Genomic DNA, 26083 nt, shown 5'->3' with positions numbered 1-26083 from the left:
AACATTGATTTATTATACATCAGCTATTGGATTTCAAACCTATGCTAACTTCAGAGAAAACCCGCTCTATCGACGGGACAACACATACTATGGCAATTGTGATGCACTGGTTGAGTGTGAAAACCAATCAGAGAATAGGTCCAAAGACGGAATTCGATCCTTCGACACAAACACCCCAAGCAAGGACTGTACCGACTGAAAGCCTAAAATGCGTTTTCTTGGCATCTGGAACTTAAAAATGGATATTTTAAAACAATGATTTTCGACTATTTTGTAAATTATATTTCTATTATTATGGTTATTTATTAAATTTCATTTTGTGTTTTTAAGATAATGAAATTTTAGCACACAATAAGAGTTAAGGGTATTGGCAATTACTTATTATAACGTTTGTAACAGAAAAGGTACGTCCATAGGCGTACGAGACAGGTGGCTGGGACGATGGGGTATGGCAAGTGCCAAACCTCCCCCCCCCCCCCCCCCCCCCCCAGTGCTGAAGAAAAACCTCATATTCGGGCAAAAATGATGGAGATATTCGGTCAAAGTGTGCTAACCTGAGACCTTTTTACCATTTATTTCCATCATTCCACCTGCAAAATTAGTTTATCCAGATTCGGGGATTTTCGTGTAATTCGAGCAATAACCAGCCTGCTCCCCTACAAAAGAAATGGGAGCCCGTACGCCTACAGTATGCCTCAGAACTACATGTATGATCAGTTCCTTTAATAAAGAACATGTTTATATAAAAAAAGAAAAAAACCGAAACACTTTCTTAAAAATTGTATCATCACGAATCACCGCCAACATACGCATCCCCTGTTAAGAGTACAGGTGTAGTAGTCCTCGAACGTGTTCAGCTAAATGTATTGCATCAGGTATTGCATCCCATTTAATTTTGAGGGCGGGACGTAGCCCAGTTGTAAAGCGTTCGGTCTAGGATCGATCCCAGTCGATGGCCCATTGAGCTATTTCTCTTTGCAGCTGTAATAAAGGTCGTGGTATGTACTATCCCGTCTGTCGGATGGTGCATATAAAATATCCCTTGCTGCTAATCGAAAAGAGTAGCCCATTAAGTGGCGACAGCTGGTTTTCTCTCTCAATATCTGTGTGATCGTCAACCATATGTCTTGACTCCATATAACCGTAAATAAAATGTGTTGAATGCGTCGTTAAATACAAATATGTCCTTCCTTCCTCCCCACAACATTTTTGTCACGGATGTGTCATAACATCAAAATGGCATCTACATGTTGGCCGTAAAAGGTTTTGAAATACTTAAGTAACCGGCATGATAAAGCAACTTCTGTGCCAAAATGACCGAAGAATATTGCTTGGTAAATATGGAAGCCAGTTTCGATTTGACTATCTATATAAAGATTAAGGCATGATAGGGATTACTTTCTGGTTGATAAATCAATTCAAAGTGAACTGCTGGCATTGTATTGTAATATTATCGAAGTCTACGAGGTCATCAATATAGCAGAAAATACGATTAAACAATTTTGCTACGTGTGGGTTCCTTTGTTTTGATGTCACCAGATTAGTTCGAAATTCTGAATCATGTACACTGCAGCTTTGGTAAGGGGAGTGCTAAACGACGAAGGCAAGCTAATAAAATTATTGTTTTATGGACCTCAGCTTTTACGAGAGGGTTCGAGCTGTACAACCCCACCTTACATACGGGCCTGAGAACGCTCACCGGAAATGCTTCGGTCGAAGGACCGCACCACTTTGGTGCACCCATTGTCCGATTCGGGATTTTCCGCCCCCACCAGTGTTCCACGACTGGTATATTAAACACAGTGGCATGTGCTGTCCTATTTTTTGGAAAAGTAGTCAAAGTATATATAATATATCACTTGCTATTAAAGGGACATTCCTGAGTTTTCTGCATTGTAAGATGTTTCCGACTAATAAAATATTTCTACGATTAAACTTACATATTAAACATATTTTCTTGTTTAGAATATCAGTGTCTATATATTCAATGTGTTTCTGGTCGTCTTAATATTTGTAAGAAGTCCAAGCTGGATTTTGTCTTCAGATAATTTCGTACGTACGACAAAAAATATTTTAGGAAATAAAATGACATTTAACCTAGTACATATATTAGAACGATCAGAAACACGTTTAATATACAGCCACTAATATTTTACGCAGAAAAATATATTTGATATGTAATTACAATCGTTAAAAAGTATCTGTTAGTCGATAACATCTTAAAAACTGCAGCAAACCCAGGAATGTCCCTTTAATGGAAAATTGTAACGGGATTCCTCAAAGGCTAAGGATTACCTAATGTTTGACATCCAGAATCCGATTATTAATACAACAATGTGTTCTAGTAGTGTCGTTAAACAAAACAAGATTCCACTTAATATATCTTCACGTAGCCACGAATCGGCAAACATAACTTCGTCCGTTAATAGCTAACATTAACTTGTTAAAAATGTGTGTAAAACGATTTGTGGCACAGTAGCTAGCGTTAGCTAAAGAACTTAGTGTCTATTTGAAGACATCTAATCCAAGCGAGTATGCCTGTTGGATCGAATGCCGTGTGACCGTGTCTTTTAAAAACATCAACCAACCTGTGTAAACCTGGACATTTAACATCAACAAGTGGTTAAAAAAAAACACTACCTGAGACAGATAAGACACCGGATATTGCTACTGTCGTAGCGAAACATTTTGCTAGCATGACTGGAGAAATATATTATTAAATATGTGTGTTCTATTAATGTCTTACTTTTGGTGGTCAATTACCATTATTTACATTCATTGCTTTTATGTTTTTCTTCCGATTGTTGGGTTGTTGTTGTTGTTTTGGGGGTTAGGTTTTTTTTTTAGGGTTTTATTTTGTTTGGGTTTTTTTTGTGGGTTTTTTTTGGGGGGTTGGGGGGAGGGGCAAAGGATGTAAATACCTTACATCCATTCTTCGCTCGCTCGCTCTCTCTCTCTCTCTCTCTCTCTCTCTCTCTCTCTCTCTCTCTCTCTCTCTCTCTCTCTCTCTCTCTCTCAATCTCTCTTATATCTTATCAAGTTTGTAGACGTGTGTAGTCTTTATATCTCTTATAATTAATCAAGTTTGTAGATGTTCCAATCTCTTCAACATTGTACAAATCGGTGGCGTCGTGGTTAGGCCATCGGATTTTTAATACAGATACCAATTCCAAACCCTGAGTGAGTGCTCCGCAAGCCTCAATGGGTAGGTGTAAACCACTTGCACCGACCAGTGATCCATCACTGGTTCAACAAAGGCAGTGGTTTGTGCTATCCTGCCTGTGGGAAGCACAAATAAAAGATCCCTTGCTGCCTGTCGTAAAAGAGTAGCCTATGTGGCGACAGCGGGTTTCCTCTAAAAACCAGTGTCAGAATGACCATATGTTTGACGTCCAATAGCCGATGATAAGATAAAAAAAAGTCAATGTGCTCTAGTGGCGTCGTTAAATAAAACCTTCTTTTTTTTTTCAACATTGTACAAAATATTTCGCATAATAAAGTATTTCTTTCATAACATTTCAATTTCGGCAATGTACGGCGAATTGCTATACCAGTTAATGTTTTTTCATTACAATTTCGAAGGATGTTCAAATTAAACACGGAAAACAGGGATACAACTCCATTCACCTTCTCTCCCTGGTAGCTGTATACAGTTAGCTCTATTGTGTAAGATGTCGCGAAAAGAGTTCGCCTGTTGTCTGCATATTTGAAGTTTAATTATTTGGAATATATACTCTTCAAAAAAAGAAACGCAAAAGGGTACAAATGGGTTATAACTCCGATTTTATGTTTCCTACCGGTTCATGCTTTGTGAATATAAGGTCATTGCATGTCCCAAACACATTCCCACGGTTACATTCGATAAAACGCAGCTACTGTACAATAAAGTTCCAAAATGTGAATATTCGCAAAAACGCAGCCACGTGCAAACCACGTCACCACTGCACGTGCGTTGTCTGCACGTGCAACATGAACACCGACAGTATAAAAGTGCAGGGTGTTCGCTTGCCTGGCCTCTGTATCTGGCCGACAGTTGACAATCCAGGACATGCCACGTCTCAGTGAACCGCAGAGAAACAATGCCATCGGCCGACTAGACGCAGGCGAATCCAGAACGGCCGTTGCCAGGGCATTCCATGTGTCCCCAAGCACCATCTCCAGACTGTGGGACCATTACCAGCAACATGGATCAACACGTGACCTCCCTAGATCCGGTCGACCACGGGTCACTACCCCCGGGCAGGACCGCTACATCCAGGTACGCCACCTTCGGGAACGATTGACTACTGCCACCTCCACAGCCACAGCAATACCAGGTTTGCGCAGGATATCCGACCAGACCGTACGGAACCGCCTACGTGAGGTAGGAATTCGTGCCAGACGTCCAGTTCGAGGTGTCATCTTAACACCACAACACCGTCGACTCCGACTGCAGTGGTGCCAGATTCATCGACAATGGCCTCAACTGCGATGGAGACAGGTGTGGTTCAGTGACGAGTCCCGATTTCTGCTCCGACGTCATGATGGAAGATGTCGCGTGTATAGGCGTCGTGGTGAACGTTATGCGGCAAACTGCGTGCAGGAAGTGGACAGATTCGGCGGGGGTAGTGTCATGGTGTTGGCAGCCATCTCACACACTGGCAGAACTGACCTGGTCCACGTGCAGGGCAACCTGAATGCACAGGGCTACATTGACCAGATCCTCCGGCCACACATCGTTCCAGTTATGGCCAACGCCAACGCAGTGTTCCAACATGACAACGCCAGGCCTCACACAGCACGTCTCACAACGGCTTTCCTACAGAACAACAACATTAATGTCCTTCCTTGGCCATCGACATCACCGGATTTGAATCCAATTGAGCATCTATGGGACCAGTTGGACCGACGCCTCCGACAGCGACAACCACAGCCCCAGACCCTGCCCGAGCTGGCAGCAGCCTTGCAGGCCGAGTGGGCCACCATCCCCCGGGACGTCATCCGTACTCTGGTTGCTTCAATGGGCAGGCGGTGCCAGGCAGTTGTCAACACACGCGGAGGCCACACCCGGTATTGACTCCAGATGACCTTGGCCTTGGTGGTGTGTCCTATCACTTACTCACAATGGACTAGAGTGAATTGTGAACAATCCTGCAACATTTGGTAATTATCGGACTCACCATTCAATAATTAAATCAATTCTCCAAATGTTACGACAATGTGGTTTTGCGTTTCTTCTTTTGAAGAGTATATTACATATTAAATTCGTATGCTTCATGATAGCCAATGAGTTATTTGTTTTAATTAAATTTGTTTTTTCACCAGCAGTGCAAACAGTTTGGCTGTAATGAAGTTTGGTATTCATACACCGGGTTTCATTTGTTACAAAAGTGGGGAGCGACATATTTAGGGAGAAATTATCTAACAAGCTGATTTTATTGAAAAATTAAATAGCTAAACTTTTATTCAAATGAGGATTTTTGAAAGGTTTGATGAGCAAAGTTTCATTAAATATATGCATCGTATGCACCGCTTGAGTGTGGTTTGTATGGGTGTGAACATTGTCGAAAATGACCGGCCTCGGTGGCGTCGTGGTGAGGCCATCGGTCTACAGGCTGGTAGGTACTGGGTTCGGATCCCAGTCGAGGCATGGGATTTTTAATCGGAAAGAGTAGCCCATGTAGTGGTGACAGCGGGTTTCCTCTCAAAATCTTTGTGGTCCTTAACCATATGTCTGACGCCATATAACCGTAAATAAAATGTGTTGAGTGCGTCGTTAAATAAATAAAACATTTCTTTCTTTGTCGAAAATGCACCAAAAACTATGCAATTTCGGGGCACATTTTGGAATTTGGGGCATTTTATGATGGCAGTCCTGTTTATAATTAAGACCCTGTCCGTAATTTCTTTGAGACTAAAAACATTTGTATATTTCTATATTTTTAAAACATAGGTAGTCATTTGTGATGTCAGGTGCGTGTATGCATAAATCTCAGCTGAAGAATTCACAAATTTATAACTGCGGTCTTCTACCCCAGGAGCGGCGGGACGTAACCCAGTGGTAAAGCGCTTGCTTGATGCGTGGTCGGTTTGGGATCGACCCCCGTCGGTGGCCCATTGGGCTATTTCTCGTTCCAGCCAGTGCCCAACGAGTGGTATATCAAAAACTCCGTGGTATGTGCTATACTGTCTGTGGGTGGTGCATATAAAAGATTCCTTGCTATCAATGGGAAAATGTAGCGGGCTTCCTCTCTAAGACTATATGTCAAAATTACCAAATGTTTGACATCCAATAGACGATGATTAATAATAAATCAATGTGATCTAGTGGTGTTGTTAAACAATACAAACTTTAACTTTTTTCTGCCCCTGGATCCACGTCAGTATGTTGCAGGGCTAATCATGTTGTGAATTTGTAAAATAATAAATGAAACCAGATACATGTATCAATCAAAATATGTTGTTAACGTCAATTTTCAACAACATTTTTTTATTAGTTAACACTTGTTGCTTAATTATATTTGAATGGCTGAGCACTAGAGTTTTATTCCTTAATTTAATTGTGGCATTCCGACCAGAATAATGAATTATACACATTTATTATATTCCCACCTGGAAAGAGTTTGTTAAAGAATATCAACGGTCGTGGTGTGTGCTACTCATGGAACATTGTAACGAGTTTCCTGTCAGATTATATGTAAAATAATTACTAAATGTTTGACATCCAATAGTCGATGATTAATAATCAATGTGCTCTGGTGGTGTCGTTAAAGGGACATTCCTGAGTTTGCTGCACTTTTTACGATGTTATCGACTAACAAAGACTTTTTAACGATTGTATTTGCATATCAAATATATTTTTTTCTGCATAAAATATCAGTGGCTGTATATTAAACGTGTTTCTGATCGTTCTAATATCTGTACTAGGTTAAATTTCAAAGACAAAATCTAGTTTGGGCTTCTTACAAATATTAAGACGACCACAAACACATTGAATATACGGACACTGATATTCTAAACCAGAAAATATATTTAATATGTAAGTTTAATCGTATAAATATTTTATTAGTCGGAAACATCTTACAATGCAGGAAACTCAGGAATATCCCTTTAACCAAAACAAACTTTTGCTCATGAACTGAAGTGTTAGTCCGAAAGACAAGCTCCATATGACATCCAGGAGCAATGCATAGACATGCTAATAATACGAAAGTTAAAGTACAGAAATAGCATTTGGTAAAAACAAACAATGGACGCGAACTAAATTTGAGAATATTGATTAACTAAAGACGCAGAACCTAGTTTCAACTCGTGAAAATGGACACTAAGTTTAGTTAATCTACAAACCTGTACCATATCTGGATAAAGTTACAACAGAATGATTCAAGAGTCTAAACGTTTGACACGGTGAAATACCATTAAAAACACACTCGAACTCTACTCCATAACGATTACTTCTCAGACGCACGTGCGGGGTTGTTTCTTTTGCTTTTTTTTAAATATGAAAAATGTATTTTGTGATATTAAAAACACCAGGATAACCAGAAACACTACAGATGTACGAAAATAAATAATCTAAACAATAAAATCTACGTTATGTTTCATTTCAGTTATCAAAACCGGATCTAATGGTGAAAACTATGACTTAGTTTTTAAAAATTAGGGTTTGTCACTTTAATATAATATCGGCTATTAGATGTGAAACATATGGTGATTCTAATACATAGTTTTCAGAGAAACCCTACTGCATGTTTCCATTAACAGCAAGGGATCTATTATAATATGCACTTTCTCGCAGACAGCACATACCACAGCCTTTGATATGCCAGTCGTGGTGCACTGGATGGAACAAGAAATGTAACCCATGGGCCCATCCACGAGGATCGATCCAAGACCGACCGCGCATCAAGCGAGGGCTACGTTCCGCCTCCCTATAGGATATTTCCTCTCTTAATATCTGTGTGGTCCTTAACCATATGTCTGACGCCATATGTGTTGAGTGCATCGTTAAATGAAACATTTCCTTACATTTCCTTACATTTCCTTGATATACAGGTCGCGGGGAACTGGTTGGGATGGGGTCAAATCGGAGAATATGGGTCCACTGAGTCCAAATAATGTTTTAAAGTTGTGGTTTTGTTTAGCGACACCACTAGAGCACATTGCTTTATTAATCATTGGCTACTGGATGTTAATGACTTGACCATTTTAACATGCAGTCTAAGGTCGCGACCAGACTTATCCGGGTTTGTTTGGGGGTTTTCTTGTTTTGTTTTGTTTTTGTTTGGGGTTTGTTTTTGTGGGGGGTTTTGTAGGGTTGTTGTTTTAGGGGGGTAGGTTTTCGGAGGAGAGGTGTTGTTGTTTGTTTTGTTTGTTTGTTGTTGTGGGGGGCTTTGGGGAGGGGGGTTACAGGCGGAGTAGGAGGGTTAGTTTATTGTTGTTTTTGTGTGTTTTTGATGGGGGTTTTTGGTTGGGGGGTTTGTGTTTTGGGTTGTTGTTGTTTTTGTTTTTGGTGGGGGTTTTCAGTTGGGGTTTTTTTTGGGGGAAGGGGGGTTTCCATCCACACCTGCTTCAAGATAAGTTATCCGTCGACAACCAAATTCAGTTACGTTGTAAATTTAAACGGATGTACTTGTGCGGAAGCGGAGACGGACAGGTCTGTTTGCATCAAATGATTTAAATACAATCGACTTTTTCGAGTGTGGATGTAAAAAACAAAAAACGCGACATTATATGAAAACCACTACACTTTCCAGTTAGAACCAAGAGTAGCCCGAGTACTCTGATGAGAGGAAAAGAAGAAAGGGAATGTTTTTATTTAATGACGCACTCAACACAGTTTATTTACGGTTATATGGCGTCGGACATATGGTTAAGGACCACACAGATATTAAGAGAGCAAACCCGCTGTCGCCACTTCATGGGTTACTCTTCTTCGATTAGCAGCAAGGGATCTTTTAATTGGACTATTCCACAGACAGGATAGTACATACCACGGCCTTTGTTACACCAGTTGTGGAGCACTGGCTAGAACGAGAAATAGCCCAATGGGCCCACCAACGGGAATCGATCCTACATCAATCGCGCATCAAGCGAGCGCTGTACAACTGAGCTACGTCCCGCCCCCTCTGCTGAGAGCATTATAACTGTCCACATATTTTTTTTTTTTTTTTTTTTTTTTTTTTCGGGGGGGGGGGGGGGTTCAACTTATTAATCCGTGCTTATATCCTATTACGGGTCAAGCACGCTGTCCTGGGGACACACCTCAGCTATCTGGGCTGTCTGTTCAGGACAGTGGGTTAGTTGTTAGTGGCGAGCGATCTATCGACTGAGCTAGATCCCGCCCCCGACATGGTTACGGGTACCTGCCTCGGTGGCGTCGTGGCAGGCCATCGGTCTACAGGCTGGTAGGTACTGGGTTCGGATCCCAGTCGAGGCATGGGGTTTTTAATCCAGATACTGACTCCAAACCCTGAGTGAGTGCTCCGCAAGGCTCAATGGGTAGGTGTAAACAGCTTGCACCGACCAGTGATCCATAACTGGTTCAACAAAGGCCGTGGTTTGTGCTATCCTGCCTGTGGGAAGCGCAAATAAAAGATTCCTTGCTGCCAATCGGAAAGAGTAGCCCATGTAGTGGCGACAGCGGGTTTCCTCTCAAAATCTGTGTGGTCCTTAACCGTATGTCTGACGCCATATAACCATAAATAAAATGTGTTGAGTGCGTCGTTAAATAAAACATTTCTTTCTTTCTTTCTTTCCATCGGTTGGCCCATTGGGCTAATTCTCGTTCCAGCCAGTGCATCTCGATTGGTACAGTATGTTAAGACTGTAGGATGTGTTATAATGTTTGTGGAATGTGCTAGCCTGTCTGTGGGATGGAGCATATAAAAACTCCCTTGCTGCTAACAAAAAAATGTAGCGGGTTTTCTATACGTCAAAATTACCAAATGACTGACATCCAATTGTCGATGGTCCGTTGGGCGATATCCAGCTAGTGCATCACAAATGGTATATGAAAGGCCGTGGTATGTGTTGTCCTGTCTGGTGGATGGTGCATTTAAAAATATCCTTTGCTACTAATGGAAAAAGACTATGTTAAAATTACCAAATGTATGACATCCAACAGCCGATGATTAATAAATATATGTGTTCTAGTGGTGTCGTTAAACAAAACAAACTTAACTTTTCCAATAGCCGATGATTAATAAATGAATGCTCTAGTGGTGTCGTTAAACAAACACACTTTAACTTTTTTTAACATTACTGTACAAAACTAAATTTATAAATCACAAATAAATAAATAAATAAATAAATAAATAAATAAAATAAATAAATGGCTATATCGATTCATTTTATTTGAGTATTAAAGCAGTCATAGCACGTGCATGGTGTCTTTTTCTTCCGAGGTTGTCAGAGTACGTTGTTTACAAAACACCCGTGTCACAAAATGAGACCGACGCGATTCCATGTAACACGTGATGCTATGGCACTAAGCAATGTTGGGGGAGGGGGGGGGGGGGGGGGGTTCTTAATTTGAAAAGCAAGATGGTAGAGTCATTGTCGTAGTTCGGATGGGGGCGATGCTGGCGATGCTGGCGTGGCTCAAAGAAGAAAGGGACCTTGGCCCCCCCCCCCCCCCCTTCCCAAAATTCAAAATGCCTCGGAAACTCCAGTGTATGTGTGTGTGTGTGCGTGTACGTGAGAGAGAGAGAGAGAGAGAGAGAGAGAGAGAGAGAGAGAGAGAGAGAGAGAGAGAGAGGGAGGGAGAGTGTGTGTGTGTGTGTGTGTGTGTGTGTGTGTGTGTGTGTGTGTGTGTGTGTGTGTGTGTGTGTCGGGCATGGCGGAAGCAAGTAGACATTGGGGGTAGGGTGGGGGGACTGACTAGTCGAAAAATATATTAAAAGTTGTTTAAAACCTGGGGTTTTTTTTAAATAGGATATGTAAGAACTAGAATAATACATTCGTGTCCGTTAAATACCATTTATCTCACAACTCGTTTAAAAACGTATCAAACTCGCTTTCGCTCGTTAGAAAGAAAGAAAGAAATGTTTTATTTAACAACGCACTCAACACATTTTATTTACGGTTATATGGCGTCAGACATATGGTTAAGGACCACACAGATTTTTGAGAGGAAACCCGCTGTCGCCACATAGGCTACTCTTTTACGATAGGCAGCAAGGGATCTTTTATTTGCGCTTTCCACAGGCAGGATAGCACAAACCATGGCCTTTGTTGAACCAGTTATGGATCACTGGTCGGTGCAAGTGGTTTACACCTACCCATTGAGCCTTGCGGAGCACTCACTCAGGGTTTGGAGTCGGTATCTGGATTAAAAATCCCACGCCTCGACTGGGATCCGAACCCAGTACCTACCAGCCTGTAGAGATAAATGGTATCTAACGGCCACTCATGTATTATTCTCTATATAATAATACAATTATTTACACATAAAACTCAGTAGAATTACGGGGCGGGATGTAGCTCAGTGGTACAGCGCTCGCTCGATGCGCGGTCGGTCTGGGATCGATCCTCGTCGGTGGGCCTATTGGGCTATTTCTCGTCACAGACATTGCACTGCGACTGGTATATCAAAGGCCGTGGTATGTGCTATCCTGTCTGTGGGATGGTGCATATAAAAGATCCCTTGCTGCTAATCGGAAAGAGTAGCCCATGAAGTGGCGACAGCGGGTTTCCTCTCAATATCTGTGTGGTCCTTATGCATATAACCGTAATTAAAATGTGTTGAGTGCGTCGTTAAATAAAACATTTCTTTCTTTCAATATAATTACCTCGTATCCCCTTTCTAAATGCCGTAGACCTGTCGTTTTTAAGCGCTCTGTCCCCTCCCTAAATATTTGACGTGTCTTTGTTTTTTTAATCCTGCTTCTACCCCAGCGATTGGGTGGGGTAGGGCAAATCATATTAAAGGACCGTTTACTTTAATAAACAAAATTATAATGAGACCTAAAGTTTCTTTGTTATGTTTAACGACACCACAAGAGCACATTAATTTATCAATCATCGGCTATTGGATGTCAAACATATGGTCATTTTGACACAGTCAGAAAGAGGAAACCCGTTAAATTTGTTCATTAGTAGCAAGGGATCTTTTATATGAACTATCCTACAGACAGGATAGCACATACAACGGCCTTTGATATACAAGTCGTGGAGCACTGACCGGAACAAGAAATAACCCAATGGGCCCGATGGGTGCCTAAGTTCCAGATATTTTGACATTTGGCTGATAGAGAAAAACTAGGTACAGCAATATACACTGGCATAGCTTTGTTTTTATATTGGGGCCATCAAAGGCCGTGGTATAAAAAAGAAAGAAAGGAAGGTCTTAATTAATGACGCACTCAACACATTTTATTTACGGTTATATGGAAGGAAGGAAATATCTTATTTAACGACGCACTCAACACATTTTATTTACGGTTATATGGAAGGAAGGAAATATCTTATTTAATGACGCACTCAACACATTTTATTTACGGTTATATGGAAGGAAGGAAATATCTTATTTAATGACGCACACATTTTATTTACGGTTATATGGAAGGAAGGAAATATTTTATTTAACGACGCACTCAACACATTTTATTTACGATTATATGGTGTCAGACATATGGTTCAGGACCACACAGATATTGAGGGAGGAAACCCGCTGTCGCCACTTCATGGGCTACTCTTTTCGATTAGCAGCAAGGGATCGTTTATATGCACCATCCCAATCTGATTAAAATTAGCTCTACTGGTCGCACCAGTAGATCTAACAGCATTGCATGAAACCCCATGTCCAGGTGACATTTTATCTATAAATAACAATTTAAATATCGACCAATTATACTTCTCCTTTTATAGCGTTATTCGGGAGTATACAAATTCTAAAAATATCGGGCGAGACTATTTATGCAATAGGCGAACTTGTTGGGTCTATTTCAACATTGAAATGACAGAGGTAAAAGTGCAGTAATAAACTCTATATTGTATACTAGTATAAACAGATTTTATGGCTATACCATCACGGTTTTTGTTTTCGTCTTGAAACGAATTTTATACACAATTTTATATTGAAATTAGTTTCTGGCATACTTCGTAATTCACCCGAATCATTTCGTATACCTTCGACATAATCCCGAATGTTTTCAAATTCTTTTCAAATCACTGACATTATTTTGCAAGTAAGGTTTTGATTGGTCGAATGAAAGGTCAACTGGATATGAGCTCCAACGGGCTGCTGTTAGATCCACATGTAGTTAAACGAAAAAAAACGTTTAAATGCCTCCCCGTTTAAAAAAGCAATGGCAAGGCAAATCAAAGCACACAGACAGATAGACAGACAGGCAGACAGGCAGGCAGACAGAGAGAGGGTGTGAGTAACGGGGGGGGGGGGGGGCAGACAGGCAGTTTCAGGTTGTTCTTTCACGCTGTCTCTAGTACTGTCGGTAGAGCGCTTACCTGAGGTAGGCCTGAGTGTAATAAATTTTTGTCTTGTCTTGTTGAACGCCCTTGGTGAACCCACCCACCCCCCACACACACCCCACGTCACAACCAGTGCTCCACGATTGGTACATCAAAGGCAGTGGTATGTGCTGTCCTATCTGTGGGAAGTTCACGGGCTTATGAAACATCCGTTGATAGAAAGATATAGCGGGTTTCCTGTACGACTACGAGTCAGAATTACCAAATGTTTGACATCCAATAGCCGATAATTAAAAAAATCAATGTGCTCTAGTGGTGTCGTCAAAACGTTTTTTTCCCTTCTGTTTTTTTTTTTTTTCTTCTTTTTACTTTAGATTCGTTAACGTCTGGGTTCGATAAAACCATGCTGTGTGTACATAGCCTTTAGTCATCGATGACATTGAGTTCGCACGTGTCACACGTGCAGGTGTTCTTTTGCAGACGATATCTTGTTCATTTTATGAAAATAACCACCAGTTCGAAAATCAGAACGAATAACTGCAGACGTAATCCATGTTGACGACTGTTAATTGATCATTGATTACAAATCTGTTTGTAATTTTTTTAACGGTTATTTGATCTTATTTGATTTTGTTTTTGATGTTTACGTTTGAAATTTAAAAAAAAAAAAAAATGGACAGCAACTCTTCAACTGATGCTGGCTTTTCAAAAGCACTTGTAACATTGAAGTTTTTCCAAGGGAAATATTCCGAAGTGTTCAGATTACTAGAAGTAAGTTATTATTATTATTATTTTATTTACCATTTTGGAAGGACTTTCCTTTGGCACTGTCACTAACCCTCCTAACCCTAACCCTAACTATTTACGATTATTATTTATAATGTTCTTTATACGTGACAATGCCGAAGGTAGCGACCGCAGCCGCCGCTAGGGGCGCAGCTGCGCCCATATTCCGAAATGTCACGAGTTTGGTTCACAATTGGTAGTGTTGTTCAAGGCCAGAATACGCTTATTTTGATGACGATTTTGCATGTTTTTTTTGTTGTTATGACAAGTACACACCTTCCGATTGATGTATATCCTGTTTCCGAAGTTGAACGACTAAAAAAAGACTTTTTTTGAGGCAAGTGAAACTTTGAATACGTCTTATTTTGCCCCAAAAAGGGCGATTTCACTGAGATATTGATAGATATATATAGTAATATAATAAAACAGCATAAAAATAATTTTTTGGTAATTTAAAAAAAAAAGCAATTTAGTTTAATTCGACATCGAAAATATTTTCAAGGGAGGTAACTCTGACCCACTGACCCGCAAAAGCGAAAATATAGAACTTCACAGCAGGGACACATTTTGATAAAATTAAACGTATTTGATGCTTTGTCATTATTTATCCACCCATTATTAACTTTTTGGGTAGAATATATATATCATACTGAAGCGTTATTTTTAGAAGACTGCATATTTAATTCAAAATAACTTAAAATAATGTTTTGCTTATCATGATGACTCAGCAGTTTCTGATAGCTGAAGTTGATTTTAAAAAACATTTTGATAATGCATAACTATTCAAATATAGACGTAAATCTATTTTTATGTAAATCATTTGAATGAGTTTAGCATATGACTAGATCAGTTTTATACAAAAGAATAGTATTAATGCAATGGAAATAAATTAAACAGAATTTGTACTTTTTAAGTCTGTTATATTTGTAAATACCTTTTTGAAAGAAAATGTTTCAGGTACCATAACTTCTCACATTGTGACACAAACTTAAATTTTATAGTAACCAAGTAACATTAAATTCTAAGTATAATTATACTTTTTCATCACTTCATCAATGAATATTACTGTTAAAAATGGTAAAGAATTAATTATTTGTAAAAGATACTAAAAGTAAAGTGAAAATAACTACATACAGAAAAAACATTTGAAGGTGTGTTTCATCTGATGTAATGAATATTTCTGTTTACAAATATTATGTCAAAACTAATTACAATATTTGAAACAAAAAGATAAATAACCATGGTCATAAATGGGTATTTTGTCTTTATTCAGGAAATGTGTAGTCTCTGTGCTTCTATGGAGAAACCTGAAATGGAAACGGAGTGGGAGAGTACACGTGGTTATGAGACAACTTTCAGTAGATTCAATTATACTTCAAGCTTGATGCTGTTATGTTTTCTGTTTCCAACTGTGACAGAACCTAGAACAGAAATGAAGTGTGTGACAATAATTCATAGACAAATTTAGACTAATACTCTTTCATGGATGCTAAATTTGGTAGATCTAGCCATAAATGTTTTATTATAATTCAAAGTGGTATATAGTTATATTTATAATAATTCATTGTTTGAATTTGTTTTTATAAAGCACTTTATTGAACTAAAATAATCATAGCTGCATTTAGTAAATTATTTAGCACACGTGTGACTGCTGTCTCATGCCTTAAGTGTTTCAGCTGCTAAAATATGTTTTGGGGGATATTTTTTCTGGATAGAAATTACCCTTCTGATATTGTACGAGTGTTTGGACATTCCTTTCAAAGGTGAAATATGGCTACTTATATTGCTTTGTTTCTAATAATGATATTGAAGGTGTAAAGTATGTAAATATTTTTGTAAGAAATTGATTAAACATATTGGCCAATCATTGGCATTCGTCGTGTGATAAGTTTTTACTGGTTTGAGTTAAAAGACTGGTACATATGATAAGTTTTATTGCATCTTTTATTGAAATCTTCAAGTATTCAATATTATTATGAGTCTAGGTAAATTTTTAAAAATATTTTGAAACAAGAAGCTTATTTTTTGATGTAACGTGTATCCACTTTCCATCTGCGATCTAAACCTTTATGTTTTCCTTTTTATTATTGGTCTGGATGTACATTATTGTATAAGCGTAAATAAATGTGAACTGAAAATGTTATTCTGATGTAACATTTGCATCAATTATTATGTCATTAAATTACGTATTCCAAGATTTCTGTGTTTTTTTGTCATTTTGGAGCGGTTTCGAACCTACCCCAAGAATACATATGTTATCAGAAATAATAGTAACCCTTTATATTTTCACTTGAAATTTTCAGAGATGCAACATTGATAACTGCTTGTAACATGTATAAGCTTACAACAGAAATTTCTCTGTTATTTTTTGGTTTACAAAAGTGGACGTAAATGACAATTAAAATCGTCATGTCGGCCATGTTTGGTCACAGAAGTACAAGGCTACTACGACTTTATTTTGCTTCATTTGGATAATATAGTGATGTTTTTTCAATAAGAGCAACATATTTAATGAAACTATGACCATAAAGAAAAAAAAAAAAAAAAAAATTTTTTTGGTCTGCGGTACCTACCGAAGGAAAGTCCTACGAGATATGCGCATTTTATATATCAGGCCTCGGACCACAATTAATTTCGCTATATGTTTCTATATAGCCTTAGTGGCTATAACATTTTTATTAATATCAGCAGGCCCGTGAAGTTTTGTATGTACCTTTGCCTGCATGGGGGACACATACCCTGAAAAGGACAACCCCTGTTGTCCAGCTCTTTCTCCCAGCATATTGGTTTAAACAGACACACCCTCTAAACCAGGCCGGAGTACACCCATTTTACACAAAAAGCACTACTTTTGCATGGGCCGGAATTACCACAAACAAGTCTTCAATGTCAGCAAGTTACACATGTTTACAAACTACATGCTATCCCCTGTCACTTCAGTCAAACAGTTGCCACTTCATAGCTGTCTGCCATGAAATAATCACAGTCAAACAGCAGACTACTTGCGCGGTTAAACTTCCGGATTTTGAACAACCAAATGGGAAGATAACTAAACTGAGGCCATATCGCGTCGGAATTACCATGGTAGTAGTGCAGGGCGCTCGCGCATTAAGTAAATTTCTTCTTCCAGCCAATGCGCCGTGACAGGTATATCAAAGACCGTGGTATGTGCTATCCTAGTGCAGGGCGCACACTATCTATCTCCCTTGGGACTATAGTAGTGTCGGAAATAGAATAAAACTGATTTTCGTTGATTTTGGCTTTCATATTAAACTGACAAGTAAATATTTTGTAAATATCTATTTAATGTTATTCTAACTAATTTAGTATTTACTTGTTTGGGTTCTTATTGATGTACTTGGTGGTGTTTACTCTTGAAATTAAAAGAAAGATGTCAGCAAACAGGTGATTTGTGCTCTTTATTGGAACAGACTATAAAAAAAAAGGATCGACATGTGTCAATTTCATTGCCGTTGCAATATGTGAGGGACTGTCTATCCCTCTCCAAAACAAAATATATGTAGACATTTCTAAGTAACTTTTGAGCAAAACTGTCCAGAACCATTCTGAGTGTTTAATCTATTATACCGGTATTAAAGGTGCTATGTACAACCGTGTCCGGTGTATCGGCGCGTCCGGTGATTCGGCACACTTGGTATTTTGCTTATGTACGCTTAGGAAGTTGTCATCTTCTCGGTGTTTTTAACGAATTAAAGTTCAATTCCTTTTTTAAATGGTTAATCAAGTATCAATATATTTGTTAAGGGTGCAAATAAAAAAAAAAATTGAATTATCAATAATTATATCATAATTTAAAAATAAATCATTCACCAGTTTTCGTGTATATAAACGCGAAGTATGTCAGCCTTATTGATATTAAGAACGTTAAAACCAGTCTAAAACACCTTTCCCGCATTTTTTAAATTATAGTAAACAGTATAAATGTAATTATTTTTGTTCGGTTATTTTTATTTAAATTGAAAAGGAAAACCCAGACAAATGCAAATAAAACGAAAGTTGTACACCTTAATTGACAGTCATTTCAGTTCACAACTGTCACATTGTTATAAAAAATAAAAGCGAAATAAGATCGTGTGTGCACAATCTACCCTAGCCCGAGTACTCTGACTAAGAGAGCTAGACGGACATTTGGACATAAACACGCTCTCATTACAGTCAGAGACCAACCTATGTCTTTTTTTGGCAATTCCTGACTACCAAACGGTAGGCAACTAGTCCCGCTCTAATACCACAACAATCCTATGTTTGACGTCAAATACCTTTACATTAATCATTTTCGAGTTAAGTGATACAAAAAATCCACATATTAATCACTAATACACTTACTACAGAAAGAAACCCGACAGCACCCACATTCAGCTACGCTTCGTGACACTCCGTCGCAACAATTGCAAAGCTCGGCGATCTATTTCGAGACGTAGACCACGTGATCGCGCACTGGGCGATTCCGCCTTGTGCAGCAGTTACAGGGGCCGTCTCATATCAAGCGAAGTTACAACATGGAAGAGTTGGCTAATGCCGTTTTGGATGAATTTGGATTTCATTACGTCATTAAACCAAAACAATTACACATTATTGATTCCATTTTGAATTTGAAGGATACATTTGGGTGTTATCGACAGGATACGGCAAAAGTATGTGCTACGTACTGCCTCCTCTTATGAAAGATAAAGTAAGTAGTAATTTAATTATTTTATGTTTTATGAATTAGTCATTAGTACAGTAGTAGAGTGTGTGTGTGGGGGTTTTTTTCTTCAACAATTACGTAACGCTCTTGAGGGGATGGGGTATCATAAGATGTATTCCGAGGCGTTAAGGGGAAGGATGGCAATGCTTGTTACTGCAAAATCAAAATTGAATCAGTGCATAGCTCATTCGATCTTTAAAACTTATCTTCTAGTTGTTTTGCTATTCAGATCAAACTAAAAAATATTGAAATTTGTTTTGTTCAACGACACCACTAGAGCACACTGATTAATTAATCACTAGCTATTGGATGTCAAACATTTGGTAACTCTAATATGAGTATTGGAGAAGAAACCCGCTACATTAGCAATGGATCTTTTATATGTACTTTCCCACAGGCCACTGACCAGTTCTGGTGCATTAGTTGGAACGACAAAGAAATCAATTGGTTGAATGGATCCATCGAGGTTGTTCGATCCTGCGACGCGAACACTCAAACGACTGAGCTGAAACCCACTCCCTAAGAAATATGCGGAAATGACTCAAATGTGAAACTGTGGTGTAATATCTCATTAAAAAGCAAAAAGAAAAATAAAGAAGAAAAAGGCGGTAGGATACTAGTAAATTAAGTAATAAAAATAGTTCAAATTTTGTTTTGGGTTGGTTGTAAGTATTCTGTTTGCTTAATAACTAATTTCATATGAACGATCGTTTTATCCAAGCAAATGTAAATCACATATATGTATGGTAGTTAATAATTATTGACAATGAATTGACCTACGTAGAACACAGCCCAATTGTTTTCAACAACTGAACAAAGACCGATTCTGTAACACAATACTCAATGATCAGTTGTAGACAGGAGTTCCGTCATAGTAGACAAGCTGACGCCTAGGGACCGATGGCGATGAGTTTCACCGTATGCATGTATGGCCACAAATGACTGCCAGGTCCGATGTCGGGAATTAACCTGCTTATATCAGTTTGATGTTCAAGTACGCTACCACGATTTCTGATCAGGGCCACAAACTGTACTCAGAACGAGAGGGTGTGTGGGAGTTTTAAAAAAAGATTTAGAACTTTTTTCAGCGTAGAATGTAGCCACAATTAATGAGATTACCCATCGATACGCATTGGCAGTTAACAGTACGACAATGATATTTGTCGCTGATTTACAAGTTCTTTTTTGACTGACGATTTGTTTATGAAAATAATAACCGCTTGATATGAGACGGCCCCTGTAACTGCTGCACAAGGCGGAATCGCCCACTGCGCGATCACGTGGTCTACGTCTCGAAATAGATCGCCGAGCTTTGCAATTGTTGCGACGGAGTGTCACGAAGCGTAGCTGAATGTGGGTGCTGTCGGGTTTCTTTCTGTAGTAAGTGTATTAGTGATTAATATGTGGATTTTTTTGTATCACTTAACTCGAAAATGATTAATGTAAAGGTATTTGACGTCAAACATAGGATTGTTGTGGTATTAGAGCGGGACTCGTTGCCTACCGTTTGGTAGTCAGGAATTGCCAAAAAAAGACATAGGTTGGTCTCTGACTGTAATGAGAGCGTGTTTATGTCCAAATGTCCGTCTAGCTCTCTTACAGTCAGAGTACTCGGCTAAATCTACCCGAGAAAAATAAAATCCACGTAGGCATCTTAGCCATGCATGATAATGAACATTTATGCATCTGCAGTATTGTGCCACTCAAGAAAACGATTCCGAAACTGATCACGAGATGGGTCATGTGTGATCGTTCATTTTCATAGTAATATTTTTAACAAGACAAAACAAAAAAGTACAAAAATAATTCTGGGACAATAGGAGAAGCCATGTGTTTAGAGAAGTGACGTCACATATCAGCATGCACGCGCATCTGGTAGGCAGAAGTCTATCATAATGGCCATTAGTAACAAAGCGAACTAGCGTAGCGTGAATAGCCAAAACGTGCTTAAATTACCGCTTGTAGCACGGGAATGCTATTCTACATAGCTCCTGCATGGAGGAGATACATGTACTCTTTCCACCCATAAAATTTTACGTTTGACCGAGTTCAAAACTATAGCAAACTTCCTCTTTTTTTCTTTTTCTTTTCACCTGAATAAATATTTTTAGTCCATGTATTTTTAAAGCGTCTGGTCCATATTTCAAGTAAAGCATTACAAACGAGCGCACGCACACACAAATAAAAATAATAAAATAAAACAAGTAGGCCTATATTTTTTTATTTAAAACTGTTTAAAAGAAATAATTGGCCTACACTTTGTTAAAGGAAATTATTTCTTTAAACAATTTTAAATAACCCATATATATATATATATACATATAGATACACATACACACACATACACATATATATATATATATATATATATATATATGAACATTTGTTACAAATGAACCAGTAGACAATATATAGACAGTAGTTATATATATAACACATCAGACTTGTCTACTGGTTCATTTGTAAGGCTTTTCATCAACAATAAATTTAAGCAAGTATCTTATTAGAAAACTTTACAAAAACTTTAAAATTATTAATTTTATCAAGTTCTTTTTTATTCCTTAAACTTGCCGATATCGGATACATATTAACACATTGTATTAAAATGGAGGAACCTAAATTTAGTTTCCATACATGTTCCATGACCACACATACATTGCTCCCTCTAGCTACAGCGTCCCTTTTTAAATATTAGTATAGAACTTAGCCTTTTAAACCGGATACATCTCAAATTTACTTGGTCCCTCACCTTTGCGGTTCCATCTTCAGAACATTTTGTAGCATTATTTATATATATATATATATATATATATATATATATATATATATATATATATATATATATATATATATATATATATATATATATACATACATAAAAACTGCCATTAATATTTTAATTGCCTAATCCCATGCAGGCCAGGACATAGTTTAATACGCAGTCGATCTAGGATTGATTCCTGTTGGTGGTCCTATAGGGCTATTTCTCATTCCAGCCAGTGCTCTACAACTGGTGTAACAAAGGCTACACTATTATCCTGTCTGTGGGCTGATGCATATAAAAGATCCCTTATTGTTAATCGGAAAGAGTAATCCAGTGTGTGACAGCAGCAGGTTTCCTCCCTAATATTATCTGTGTGATCCCTAAACATGTCCGACTCCATATATCCGTAATTAAAATGACTTGAGTGCATTGTTAAATAAAAGATTCCTTCCTTTCAAATCTAAAACAGTGTCAGTTACCTTTGACAAGAGGCACAGTTTCAAAGGCTATCACTTTCAACCTGATTAATAAACCAGTCAAAACAACAAATTACTGTAAATGGTAACAATACAATGTTTTAATTAAGACACACATTAACACAATGCAAATATCATTTGATCATTGGTTTATAATGATAATAGAAAAAGAAAATAATAAATATGTGTTGTCTATTGTTTCTCGATATAATTTTATTGATTTTGTAAAGTCTGTTTTTATTAGAAAATAGAGAGCCTGGTAAAAAAAAGATTAAATCCAAGTGTTATCAATGTCATCATCACATACTGAATAGCCCCAATAATATTGCATATGGTAGTTTGGAAAGTCAGTGAAAAAAGTTCTGGTATCCTTCTTATGCACAGAAACATGAGATACTGTAGAAAAGAATCGCTGAATCTGAAACCAGTGTTCTCCTTAGCATCCCTTAATTCACCCTAAAACTTAAACGCCCTTAATTTATCGTGAAAGGCCCATTTTTCATCCAAGAGTTGCCGGTTCTCTTTTTGTTCATAAACTGGGATCACTGATACCTAGAAAAAAATATGAAAATTGGTAAATTTCTATGATATATAAGTATGAAAGTTTTATATTGTGTACATTTTAGTACTAGTAACTATAGCATTTTTTGACTGTATCATGTAAGCCCAAGATGTTGGTCAAGGGCATATATATTGAATATTATTGAAATATTTGAATACACATAAATGTATTTGTGAAGACATATTGACATCTGCCACTGATGACAATAATACTTATAAATACAATCAGCTCCCCTTTTCTTTCTTTATTTGCTGCAAACAAATTCAGATAACTTATATAATAAATGCATGTAACATAATTTATGTTTTTAATAAAATATGGTGACTATCACCAACTTGTGGATCAATATCCAGTTTTATTATTATTATTATTATTTATTTATTTTTAATCCCAAACAAATGATTTAATACATCTGATATCCCACCCTGAAATGTTTATACCTTTTATTTTATTATTAAAAAATCAACTTACACATTACAAATACACCTGTGGATCACTTCTTCAATAAAAAAACGTAAAACATTATAATTAACATATAATATAATTAATAAATGGAAATATTTCAGAACCATTTTCATATGAAACAATATATATATATGCTTGATTGCACACACACACACAGCTCCGTTATTTAATTAAAAATATAAATACTCCAGCCACCTACATATTTTATGGCATAATACAATATAAAATATATTCCGATTTTTGTTTTACCCACTATAATGGATCTGTCAATACAAACAAAAAGTTACATAAAACGTTGTTTGTCGATTGACTGGGTAGGCCTACTGTTCACAGGGTATCTTTGTTTCCATGTCACAGTTTGGTGGGGGCTTTTATTATTATTTTTTTAAATTTTATTATCTTTTCGATTTTTCATTTCAATAAATACTGACATGTATTAGTATTACGAATGAATAACATACAACAAACCTTGTATAAAATGACGATCTCCGTTGTGGGATGGGCAAAGTTGATTGTTGTCAGCTTTAACTGTTCAACGTTTCGCTTCCACTGTATTTGATGAAACTAATTTCATAATCCTTACTACAGGACTTGTGCATCTAACAACAACGTATGAAATTACCATGACAAAATACCATTCATCAAAACTAGTCTACACTGATATAATTGACGGAAAAACATTCGATTGTTCATTACTACTAATGCCAGTATTGTCAACTGGTTTCTTGCCTACCAGCGCTCACGCGGTACCACGTGATCAAAACATGTGACGTCACCGTGGCTTCTCCTATAGTGTAGCGTTTAGGGCTAAAAGTGAAGTCATGGGCGGTCTATAAATAGCGGGGTCAACAATCCACATCTACTGCGCCGAATCACCAGACATGCAAATCGTTTCGGATACAAGGGGGTGCCTATATTTATGCACCATTTTAAAATGTTTATTTACTACAGACATAAACCAATTTGTAGTGTATTTCAGATTATGCACAGCTTCATTGGTGAGAGACACATTTTATTAAGTATTTCACAGTGTTCACATAGAAAATGGTCCTTGAATGCTTAGGTGCGCCGATACACGGACAGCACTGTACATGTATTAAAGCTGCTATCTCCAGGTAGCATAATCACGGCTATTGCAAATAAAAAAAAAAGTTTAATTAATTAAATAAAATAATTAAAGACTACACCTTCAACTATATGCCCATAAATGATTCTAACAATATAATTTTATCTACTAGTATTTTTATTGGAGAATCTTTATCACAAACAGGTGCTCACATATAACTATGATATTGCACCTTTAAGTGATTGCAAGACTGGGTAAATTTCTAATGTACTTATATTGAATTTATATTCACTAAATATGCTGACCATAATTAATAATTTATGCTGCAATTCAAAATACTCAGTTAACTTGCAGTTTTAAATTAAAAGTGTTTAAGGGTAAATGAAATTGACACATGTCGATCAAAATTTGTTAGTCTATTCCAATAAAGTGCACAAATAACCTGTTTACTAATATTTTTCTTTTAATTTCAAGAGTAAACACCACCTTGTACATCAGTGAGAACCCAAACAAGTAAATACTAAATTAGGTAGAGTATCATTAAATAGGTATTTACAAAATATTTACATGTCAGTTTAATATGAAAGAAATAATCGACGAAAATCAGTTTTATTCTATTTCCGACTACTTTAGTGCTACCCTGTCTGTGGGATGGTGTATATAAAAGAAGGAAGGAAATATTTTTATTTACGGATATATGAAGTCAAACATAATATTATGGTCAAGGACCACACAGATATTGAGAGAGGAAACCTGCAGTCGCCACTTCATGGGCTACTCTTTTCGATTAACAGCAAGGGATCTTTTATATGCACCATCCCACAGACATGGCAGTACATACCACAGCCTTTGATATACCAGTCATGGTGCATTGGCTGGAACAAGAAATACCCCTACATTAGGTCCACTGACGGGAATCGATCCCAAACCGAGCGGTGCATGAAGCAAGAGGTTTACCACTAGGCTGCATCTCACCCCTCGTATAAAAGATCCCTTGCTAGTAATGGAATAATGTATCGGGTTTTGTCTCTAAGACTATATGTCAAAATTTCCAAATATTTGACATCCAATAGCCAATGAGTATTAAGGGCTATTTCCCGTTCCAGCCAGTGCACCATGACTGGTATATCAAAGGCTGTGGTATGTACTGCCCTATCTGTGGGATGTTGCATATAAAAGAGCCCTTGCTGCTAATCAAAAAGAGTAGCCCATGAAGTGGCGACAGCGGCTTTCCTCTCAATATCTGTGTGGTCCTTAACCATATGTCTGATGCCATATAACCGTAAATAAAATGTGTTGAGTGCATCGTTAAATAAAACATGTCTTTCTTTTTTGCTATATGGGGTTGTATAAACTAATCACTATCAGGCATCGAAATAAGCATTGTTTGGTAACCCATTTTCAGGTTACCATACAATATAGCCTGGTAACCTATAGGTTACCACAACTATATGAAAGTTAGAATTGAATTCCTGTTGTCGGTATGACTGACGAAATCTGGAAGTAAATTTATCTAGTGGGTGCTGCTTAAACACGGAATTGCCGAAATTGCTTTGCAATTGCACAAGTGCACACGAACATCGGTGCAATTTCGTACAAGAAAACGAAACGCGGAAGTATATTCATCTAGTGGACGCTGCTTAAACGCAGAATGACTATAATTGCTTGCAATTGCACAAGTGCACACGAACATCGGTGCAATTCCTTACAAGAAAATAAATGCGGAGGTCCGGAATGCATTGCCTGGTTTACATTTGGAAACGAAACTACCGTTACGTTGAAACTTTTGTCGAGAACGAAATACCGTTCTCACCTTTTCTTACATGTGGTAACCTGAACGACCTGA

At 37.7% G+C, this 26083-nt stretch overlaps 1 protein-coding gene and 1 long non-coding RNA gene across 4 annotated transcripts in view; both read left to right on the top strand.

The window, feature by feature from the left end:
- The first annotated feature begins 13950 nt into the window (after window positions 1–13950).
- Window positions 13951–26083, top strand: part of LOC121387672 — a 54989-nt gene continuing 42856 nt past the window's right edge. For all 3 annotated transcript variants that reach the window (XR_005959846.1, XM_041518861.1, XM_041518860.1), the window contains exon 1: window positions 13951–14181. Coding sequence is in view for 2 of the 3 variants with exons in the window: in XM_041518861.1 (XP_041374795.1) it covers window positions 14083–14181 (99 nt within the window). In the remaining variant the exon portion in view is untranslated. The remainder of the gene's footprint in view (window positions 14182–26083) is intronic.
- LOC121387674 lies at window positions 14693–16186 on the top strand. The gene is made up of 2 exons (XR_005959848.1): window positions 14693–14778; window positions 15470–16186. It is a non-coding gene; the product is annotated as an uncharacterized LOC121387674 (long non-coding RNA).

Source organism: Gigantopelta aegis, chromosome 13, assembly GCF_016097555.1.
Source record: "Gigantopelta aegis isolate Gae_Host chromosome 13, Gae_host_genome, whole genome shotgun sequence".
Taxonomy (NCBI): Eukaryota; Metazoa; Mollusca; class Gastropoda; order Neomphalida; family Peltospiridae; genus Gigantopelta; species Gigantopelta aegis.
The sequence above is the reverse complement of the archived record's forward strand: the minus strand, read 5'-3'. Positions and strand labels throughout refer to the sequence as shown.